A 10,364-nucleotide genomic window follows, 5' to 3' on the forward strand; every position below is an offset into this window, starting at 1 on the left:
GTGTTGGATTTCTACTGTGATCTAATGCTGATGGATTTGTCTTTTAGCATGTCACAGATCATTCAGGTTCTCACCATCAAGCAAGACACAACACATGTCATGAGGGAAGGAATAAGAAAGCTGAAAATTATGTCTGATGATCTGTTTTTGATTAAAGTTTTGACTAATTATACTGATAATATTTTTAACTATTTATTTTGTTTGTAGATGTAAAGATGCAATAAAAATACTCGTTCCTTAATTATTATACATGTTAAAAATGTAAGAATGGATCATAATTGGAAGACTGATTTATTACAATTTTGACTTGATATATTGTCTTTTCTTTACGAAAAAGAAAAATAAAACTATTACATGCCAACGTGGTAAACTAATAATCTTTGAGTTGGCAATCTCAACAGTAAACACATCTTGTATATACTTTTATTTCTCTGAAAAACAAAACATACAATATTTTCTTTAATATGTTTGATACAACCTATTGGTTGGGGTACATGTCTAGCATACGATTGAAATAAAATTAGGTTATTTTTCTGAAAAAAATTATTTTTTATTGTTTTTATCAAAAGGTTTATCTATTTTTGTTTTTTCTATAGTATCCCTTATTTTCTATAATCTTACAAATATCCTTTCCTTCTCTTCTCCGCCAATCGCTTTTGTCGCATTTGCCCAATCGATGTCGCCTACCCTTCCCCGCCTATTGCCACTGCCTCCTGCTCCTATCGTAAGGTCTCGTCATCTTTGTATGATGTCCTTCTTCACTTGTCGTCGTAAAGCCTCACCTCCACCTCTATGCATTCTTCCTCACTACGATCCACCTACAATGCCTCTCCTTTCTATCATGACTCCCTTCTATGATGCTCAAGCAATTGTCATCCTCTATAGGGTCGTTGCCCCTTATGCCATTGCCAACAATAAGTTATTTCTTATAACAGGACCAAATATCATATTAGAATAGTGACACGACAAGGGCCAATGGTTGCTCGAGCGTATCTTTGTATGATATCCTTCTTCACTTGTCGTCGTAAAGCCTCACCCATCGTGCCCCTTACCTCCACCTCTATGTATTCTTCGTCACTACGACCCACCTACAATGCCTCTTCTTTCTATCATGACTCCCTTCTATGATGCCCGAACAATCATCGTCCTCATTAGGGTCGTTTCCCATTATGCCATTGCCAACAACAAGTTGTTTCTTATGACAAGACCAAAGATCGTAGTAGAATAGTGACACGACAAGGGCCAATGGTCGCTCGAGCGTATCTTTGTATGATGTCCTTCTTTACTTGTCATCGTAAAGCCTCACCCATCGTACCCCTCACCTTCACCTCTATGCATTCTTCTTCACTATGACTCACCTACAATTCCTCTCCTTTCTATCATGACTCCCTTCTATGATGCCTGAGCAATCGTTGTCCTCAATAGGGCTGTTGCCCCTTGTGCCATTGCCAACAACAAGTTGTTTCTTATGACAAGACCAAGGATCGTAGTAGAATAGTGACACGACAAGGGCCAATGGTCGCTCGAGTGTCATCTTTGTATAATGTCCTTCTTCACTTGTCGTCGTAAGGCCTCACCCATCGTGCCTCTCACCTCCACCTTTATGCATTCTTCCTTACTACGACCCATCTATAATGCCCCACTTTTCTATCATGACTCCCTTCTATGATGCCCGAGCAATCGTCGTCCTCAATAGGGCCATTGGCCCTTGTGCCATTTCCAACAACCAGTTATTTCTTATTACAGGACCAAAGACCGTAATAGGATAGTGACACGACAAGAGCCAATGGTCGCTCGAGCATCACGAAAAAGAGTCGTAATGGGAAGGAGAGCCATCGTAAATGGGTCACGATGAGAAAAAAGTAAAGCCTCTCGATAACAGGAAGGGGAGGGTATTGCACAAAGGCGATTGAGGCTCATGGTGGGAGCAAGAGGTAAAGATGATGATCGAGGAAGGACATGTAATGTTGATAGGGTGAATACAATGAGCAGAAAAGGAAAGGGAAGAACATTTACGAGATTACAACAAATAAGAGTTTTATCTAAGAAAAACAAAAATATGGGATGCGTTTGGGGAAAAAACGAAAAATAATTTTTTTTTCAAAAAAACCATCTTATGAAATTTATAGAATATATATTTTTTAAAAAAAATTAAAGATATTAAATCATGCTTAACCAGTGGTCAAGATCTAACACATATGGACTTAAATTTGATACTTATCATTTGTGCAACAATATACTAATGTCATAACAGAGATTAAATGGTATAATTTTTATGTATATACACAATTAAGTGCTCAATAGTTGACATATTCTCATGGTTAAGGGACATGTAGAGCACGTATTTTTACATAATAAAAAAAATAAACAATAAAATGCACTAAAATGGTGAGTGGGAAAAAACATGAGAGGCAATCAGACACGGTGGTGATTCTGCCATGTCACCCATCTTTAGAAAGAAACAGCCTTTTTAATGTTTTATACACAGTTTGGTAAAAACCCACGAAATGCCGATTTTTTTATGTCGGCCGCAACACTTCACCTCTCTCTCTCCGTCGCCTTATCGTCTCTCACAGTGCAACGCCGACTTGTCCTTCTCCCCACCCATGCATCTCTCTCTCTCTCTCTCTCTCTCTCTCTCTCTCTCTCTCTCACAGTCAACGGATGTGTGAACAGCACATACACCCTTCCCTCCCACTTCTGAGATTAACAGCCCCCCCATGAAACCCCACACCACAAGAAGATAGAGAGAGAGAGAGAGAGAGAGAGAGAGAGAGGTTTGTAGCTCGGGAAAACACTTCCATGAATTGGCGGCTTGTTCGTATCTGTGGCACCCCATCTTTGGCTTCCTTTTAAACGCATGCGTTCCCTCCCTCGTTCCCAAAGCAAAGCGTTCGAAGCGATCCCCAGCCGTCCATGTCTCACAAGGTGGCGAGCCTGCGCCCGTTGCCGGGAGTCGGCGAGGTAGAAGACGACAACGTGGCGCCACTGCTCTCCGGCCACCGGTTGGCCTGGGAGATGTCGGCCATCGTCTCGGCCTTGACCCGTGTCGTCTCCGGCACCGAGCCGATCTCGGCTTCCTCTTCCTCTTCTCCTTCCTCCTCCTCCTGCATCTCTTCTTCCTGCTCCCTGCAGTCTCTGGGAGACGAGACCGGCTTGGCCGGCAGGCAGAGCAGAGTGAGGGAGGCTCTGCCACCGGAGGTGCCATCGACGTACTTCCGAGCCTTCGTCGGCGCCGGAAGCCATCCAGTGGAGACTCCTCCTTTACATGTTGCAGGTGAATCTGCAACGCTCTGTTTTCATTCGGTCATCGGAGTCCTTCCTATGATTCCCGTGGCTTATCTATTATCCAATCGAGTTGTAAATGCAGCACCAAAATGTTGCTGTCGAATTAATTCTGTCTGCAAGAGTGACATCAACATTAAGATTGCCAGTTATGCGACATGCCAAACTCTGCATCTTGCATGTCACACAAACTGGAGAAACAGGACAGAGCAGAGGATGGTGCTCTTCCATCCTCACCTGTATCTTTTAATGCATGCTGCCAACATATGAAACACCCCTCGGCTGCATGTCGACAGAACACTGATCGCCTATCCCTTGTGCGTTCCTGCGCAAGACACAACAGAAGATAAGCTCTCTGGTCGACCTTTGCACCTCCACATGACCTCAGTGCTGATGTTTGATCCCTTGTGACATTGAACAATGGATAAAGTACATCTTTTCTTATCCATATTTTAATGGAGAATTATGTTAAACATGCATGAACCTAAGTTGTCATCTCTGGCTTTATCTCGCCATGGTAATCCCACTGTTCCGTCCAAGATGCTTATCTCCTCCTATATAACCCATTCGGGCCATCCATTGCATCTAAGCTTTGTGACAATACAGCTACAGACCAACGCAAGCAGAGCCCGATAGCAGCAGCTCCAACGATGTCCATGGAAGAGCCCTCCCCTCCTCCTCCTCCTCCTCCTCCTCACCAGAAGGACGAGGAGGCGGCGGCCCAAAGGAAGTACCGCGGCGTGCGCCAGAGGCCGTGGGGAAAATGGGCGGCGGAGATACGGGACCCCCACAAGGCGGCCAGGGTGTGGCTAGGGACGTTCGAGACCGCAGAGCAGGCGGCGCGCGCCTACGATGAGGCCGCCCTTCGTTTCAGGGGCAGCAGAGCCAAGCTCAACTTCCCCGAGAACGTCCGCCTGCATCAGCCGCCGCCACCTGTGTCTCCTATGACGCAGTTGACGGTCTCCTGCTCGGTGGCGGCGCCGCCTTGGGATGCTCAGAGCTCGACGGCTGACTACTTGGAGTACTCGAGGCTGTTGCAGGGAGCGGGGGAGTACCAAAGGCTTCCTGCAACGAGCCTCTTTGATAGCGTGATGTACTCCAGCTATGCGCCGACGATGGTTTCGGCGGTGGACGATGGCTCTTTGGCTTCTCATTCCTTTCCCACCTTTTCTGTTTCCTCTTCCTCTGTTTCGTCTTCTTCTTCCGCTTATCCTCTGTTCTACGACTCTGGTGCGATCGAGCATCAGATGAATTGGACAGTGGGTGCCGAGCTCCCATCATGGATGGATTCAACCGGGTTTCCTCCATCTTCTTCTGGGTACACCTGAACAAAGGCCACTCGGTCTCTCTCTCTCTCTCTCTCTCTCTCTCTCTCTCTCTCTTGTTACTTGGTCTGCTTTGGGAGATCAAGTAGGATGGTGACAAAGGGGTCGTGATTGCCTAGATAGGACTCTGCAGAAAGGCGGCCGATAAAGATGTTGTTTCCTTGTTTTGCATTGCTTGCATCAAATCACTTCTGTCAGATGGAATCAATTTGAAGATTGCATTTTGAGATCCAACTCTCATCCACTTTTAGATCTGCCATCGACCTCTTCCATGCAACCAGAACTTGTCTCATCAAGAACTATGCCCGTGGATTTGCCAGTGTTTGAATATGATCATAAAAAATGAGGCCTCAAAGACTCTTAAGGAGCTGAACCTTGCTATCCAAATCTTTCTGTGATTAGAACACAATTGACGTGAAATATCATTCAAGCATGTCCACAGAAAAAATACGATCGAATTCAAAGAATCTCAAACATCCTTTTCTACTACCTGAAGCAAAGCATTCCGCGTTGTTCTTTGTCCCATTGAGAACCAAAACCTTATGTCTTCTTCCCGCTATCTCGGTCTTCATCATCTTCAATCTTATCTTTCTGATATTTTTCTGTCTTCTCTGCTTCTGTCTTTGTCTTCATCATCTTCAATCCTATCTTTCTGATACTGTTCTGTCTTCTCTGCTTCTGTCTTGTGGCCTCTTTCGGGATCCTCATGTTCTTCCCTTGGGTTTATGAGCAGGAAGATGACCTCATGCTCTGGTGCGGCACAATATCACTCGTTGACCTACCCTGGTTTTGAGCCCAAATGCAATTGCCAACATTGTTTCAGGTTCTTTGTTTAGCTCCTACATGCTGTAAATGAACATAAGGAAGAAAATATAACATGGTAGGGTTCCAAATCAGAAATAGATTTAGATATCGTCGGCAAGTCCAAAATTCAAATCATCACAGGACAAATCAAAGATGAAATGTAGCTCAACTTAGTATCCACTATCCTCTTTCTCTGCTCTCACAACGAACAATTAAACCGTGCTGCCTACACCGACAACCAAGCTTCTAAAGAGAGAGAGAGAGATGTAACAAATCAAGCCTTCATCCTACCATAGAACTTCCTCTTCTCCTCAGTCGTCTGGAACCGGCCATGCCCGAACTTGGATGATGTATCGATGAACTTCAGCTTAATCTCCTCGAGGGCCAAACGAGAAGTCTGCTTCAATAGGGACTGTCTAAGCGTGACGACCCTCTTCTTTGGCCCAACACAGCAACCCTTGATCATTATGTAATCATCTTTCACGATACCATAGTGAGGGAAACCACCCATTGGTGTGATATCTTTCTCGGTTCTGTTCAAACAATTGAGCCAGACAATCAATCAGAAGTCCTCTTGGTAACTTAGCACTGGCATTTGTTAGTAACATAAAAATTTAATCTCTATAAGCTTGAACAATATTCTAGACACTGTGATAAAACCAACCGAAGCATAGATAACTGATTACCTGTCGAACTCCGTGATAGCACTGTGTGACTCATCTCCAGTTTTACCAACTTTGTAGATCTTTTTGTTCATTTCAGTACGATGGTGGTAACCGTTCTGTCCTGCACGTGCAACAGTGTAGGAGACTCTGGCAGGATGCCACGCACCAATACAAGCGACCTTGCGGAGACCTCTGTGTGTTTTTCGTGGAAGGCGGGTGACACCCCAACGAGTAACAACACCTTCATAACCCTTACCTTTGGTGACACCAATCACATCAATCATCTCATCTTTCTGGAAAACAGCATCAATGGGGATTTGCTTCTCAAAGAAGCTGTATGCAAAGTCCACCTTCTGAGCGACTGTCCCTCCATTAACCTGGATCTCCATCAGGTGAGCTTTTTTCTGTTTCAGACCCTTCATCTTCCTTATCTGGCATAAACAGCAGGTCATGAAAGAGCATCAGCAAACTTCAATAAATAATAGAATCAAAGAAGACTACACAAAATAGATGATATCAAAGTGAACTATACAAAGCACCTTTCAGATATACTTCCACTGCCATAAAGAAAACACATTTAATACTCATTGCAAATTTTGCAAATTCATCCAATCCTAGGTTGACTTTAGAAAAATTGCCATCAAAAGAAAAGCCAATTGGTGATTTGTTTATGTACTATAATCTCAACAAGTTGATTTATTAATTGACAGAATATATTGTACCATCCTGTACAATTTGGCATTATGACATGGAATAATATTTAGGAACAGTAATTGCCTCAATGATAATTGTCAAAGAAAAACTGGAACCATGAGTGTACTTCATATGATGGCCTACAACTATAGGATAATAGCAACAGAAGTAAAACTCCAGAATTATAAAAAAATATTATCAACAGGATACTGCAGAAAATAGTAGTTTGAAATAACACAAGCAAGGAGCAGCACATTACATTAATATCATCCTGAATTTTTTGGCTAATTAGATTGATATAAAAGGTAACAAATAATTCAGTCTGAACTAGCAATTTTGATAAAATTCACAGCCAATAATGAGGCCAATGCTAAACTTAAGACATATTATGTTCTTTTTTAAGGAGATACACCCTATAAGAAAAAAATGCACATCTCAAACTTATGTATTAGAAAAGAAAACAATAAAAATATGTAGCCAGCCTTCAGAGAACTTTGCAACAAACATGTTAACCAGGTCAAATATATTAGTAAACCACACTTCTTTAAGACATTCAGATATGAGAAGAGGGTTAGATATTTGGGAATCCATGAGACGGTTGTATTGTATATTAAGGATTAAGAGTGCTAGCAGCTGATAGTGTAGCTTCGACATATGAATATGAGATATCAAGAGTTAACTAATATCAACAATGGATGATTGCACCAGAACGTACCTGGGTATGAGCCAGCACACGAATAACAGATGCATATTTCTTCATCTTCTCCAGCTGCACCTGAATTTCCTTCTTTCCTTCTTCACTTTCATATTTCTTAGAGTACTTCGTAAAAGCTTTCTTTTTGCTCTTGCACCAACTTTTGTAGAATCTCCTCCTCACTTCTTCACTCAGGTGCTGAGCCCATACTGTATTAAGAGAACGAAGTCCACGTGGGGTTTTCACATAAGCGACAACTCCAACAACAACCATTGGTGGAGTTTCTATGATAGTCACAGCCTCACAGGTCTCTTTCTTGTGAAGCTCTGCAATGAATCAGATAGCATAAGAACTTCCAAGTTTGAGAAAAGGCATTGTGGAGTAGAATACAAAAGAAGTCCAATCTCCATTAAAAAAAACAAGGTGCAGCATCAGACAGTATAAAAAATTCCAATTTAAAAAGGAATTAAAGAATTCAATAGTAGAATATGATGTCCATGGGCCCATTAAAAAGAAAAAATTGCAAAACATGAAATAAATTACCAGTCTCAACCAAATGAGAACTAATGCATTGTCAGTTCTCCCGAGCATAATAAAGATAGTTTTAAAAATCCAGTTAAATAGACAAAACCTAGGCATCAAACATTCATCGCCAGAGAGAAAAGCAATATGTTTGTGATACAAGAAGTCACAGACAAACAGAAACATACAGCAAATATCTGCATAAATAAAGTCCAGAGATTTATGAATTCATTTCTCTTGATTTTGACAACATGACAAAAAATGTGAGATCTTGAATGTCCAAAGTCATGAGATTTGGATCATATAACATCATCCCATGCAATATGATATCTATTAAGCCTCCTGCCCCCTCTAAGAAGCCCGTCCCCATTGTTGCGGAATTTCTTCTCAAAGTTCTTTTTTTGGTTTGGATATTGCTAAACACTTCTATTTTTCATTTCTACAAGTTATAGTTAAATTGTGACCACAACCTACTCTTAGAAAACAACAAATCCAAAGCAAAGAGCAGCTTTCTTAGTTTTAGAAGTTTGAAATGCATAGATGATGCCAAAAACACCCTATGAAATATGATATGATCTTATTATATTAGGTTCGGCAACCAAGCAATATATATCTAATATTGAATGTTAAGTTTGGAACAACTGAATGAATTTGGTTATAGTAAAAAGTTAATAACTAAAAGAGAAAAAACTCAATATAGCATAGAAAATGATAATTCTTCCAAATCTGCCTTACACTATATTGCTTCAAGCACTATAGCTAAATTTGGCTACTAAATACTTACTCGATCCTGGTTTGTCGACCTCACGGACAATGTGTGTCATCCCAGACTTGTATCCAAGGAAAGCTGTGAGCTTACAGGGCTTTCTTGGGTCATCCTTGGGGAACGACTTCACTGCATCAAGAAATCATATATATTTCTCATCACTATGATACAGCAATGTCAACGCGTAGAACTGGTCCACCAAGATTGTGTTGTTTTCATACCGCAGTGACTCAAGGCAGTATTTAGTAAAATTAATAAGATAAATGAAACATAAGATAACAAGCTCCAGAAAGCAAAAAATACATTGCAATTCCATTCCAGAAATAACAAGACATAAATAATCAGATCAGGAACAAAGAACATTAATGCAACAAAGTTGAACACATAATACACTGAGAACGGAACACAAGCTCACAATAAAAGATAAACACACAATTAACTTTTGCTGCATGATACAAGGCTGTGCTCAATGATACAATGCTCGCAAGCCAGAATGCGTTGTTATCATACATCAGTGATTCAAGGCAGTATTTAACAATATTAACAAGATAAAGATACATGAAATAAACAAGCTCCAGAAAGGAAAATTCCATTGCAATTTCGTTCCAGAAATAACAAGATATAATGTATAAACGATCAGATCAGTAATAAAGCACATCAGTGCAGAAAAATTGAGCACAAGATACACTGACGATGGAGCATATGCTCAAAATAAAAATTAGACAAACACACAATTAACTAACTTACAACCATGACAACTTCAGATCCAGATAAAAACATTTAACTTACCTTTCCCACGATGGCGGGAGGCTCTCTTCCTGGGAAGAAACCCAAGAGACCCATGCCTTGGGTGTTCAAACTTCCGATGAGACATCCTTCTTACCTCCCTTCACCCTGAATATAGAACCAGGTCGATTCAATGCTTACGAAAGAGGAGGCGAATACAGAAAACTATGAATTAAACTGAGCGAATCATAAGATTTGTGGAACCGACGAGGATAACAGAAGGAACGAAAGAAGGATACGCCCAGGGATTGAAAAGGAGTGAGCATGTTCTTACCACGCAGCGGCGGCGGCGACCTTCTCCCACGATCCCTTCGAAGCCCTAAAGCTTATATAGTTGCGAGATGAGACGGCACGGCGCGACCTACAAACGAGAATGACCAAAATGGCCTCTTCTTTCGACAATATGATCGTCAACTACAATTTATGGTCCGTGAATAATCAACAAATGCGAATCACGGCGTACTGACATCAAGCAGATTGACGGCTGATTTCGAAGAATTTGCACTGCCGAAGACATCAAGCGCTCGTCGAATGATCTTCAATGGACGGTCCAGATTAAAAGGATGATAATAATAATGCATGGTATCTAAATTTTAGTTTAATGTACATACGTACATTTACATACAACTAATATCCTTCAATAATTAGCCTAATGATAATAATATAAAGAGTACTTTCAATTATTTTATATTAACATACATTTTTTATTTTATTAACTTAGATTTTTGAGAAACAAATATATATATCTTATATTTAAATTCGTTAGGGCAAAGATCTTTTATTTATGTGTATGTGTGCGTAACTCAAAAGGAGAGATCATCATA

General features: G+C 41.0%; 2 protein-coding genes across 3 annotated transcripts; one reads left to right on the forward strand and one right to left on the reverse strand.

Moving 5' to 3' along the window:
* The first annotated feature begins 2,759 nt into the window (after positions 1-2,759).
* Positions 2,760-4,844, forward strand: LOC135643492 (ethylene-responsive transcription factor ERF037-like). Of its 2 annotated transcripts, none has more exons than XM_065160514.1 (2): positions 2,760-3,277; positions 3,898-4,844. In XM_065160514.1, the coding sequence occupies exons 1-2, from the start codon at positions 2,917-2,919 to the stop codon at positions 4,611-4,613; spliced, it is 1,077 nt and encodes a 358-aa protein (XP_065016586.1). In that variant the 5' UTR covers positions 2,760-2,916; the 3' UTR covers positions 4,614-4,844. The 2 variants fall into 2 exon arrangements, with proteins under 2 accessions (XP_065016586.1, XP_065016584.1); XM_065160512.1 differs by having other exon boundaries at positions 2,764-3,277; positions 3,892-4,844.
* Positions 4,845-5,491: 647 nt separating this feature from the next.
* Positions 5,492-9,868, reverse strand: LOC135643491 (large ribosomal subunit protein uL3). The gene is made up of 6 exons (XM_065160511.1): positions 9,815-9,868; positions 9,544-9,648; positions 8,773-8,883; positions 7,488-7,792; positions 6,101-6,510; positions 5,492-5,947 (listed from the first exon to the last, which is right to left on the reverse strand). The coding sequence occupies exons 2-6, from the start codon at positions 9,626-9,628 to the stop codon at positions 5,689-5,691; spliced, it is 1,170 nt and encodes a 389-aa protein (XP_065016583.1). The 5' UTR covers positions 9,629-9,648; positions 9,815-9,868; the 3' UTR covers positions 5,492-5,688.
* Between the last annotated feature and the right edge of the window lie 496 nt (positions 9,869-10,364).

Source organism: Musa acuminata, chromosome BXJ3-7 (genome assembly GCF_036884655.1).
Source record: "Musa acuminata AAA Group cultivar baxijiao chromosome BXJ3-7, Cavendish_Baxijiao_AAA, whole genome shotgun sequence".
Lineage (NCBI taxonomy): Eukaryota > Viridiplantae > Streptophyta > Magnoliopsida > Zingiberales > Musaceae > Musa > Musa acuminata.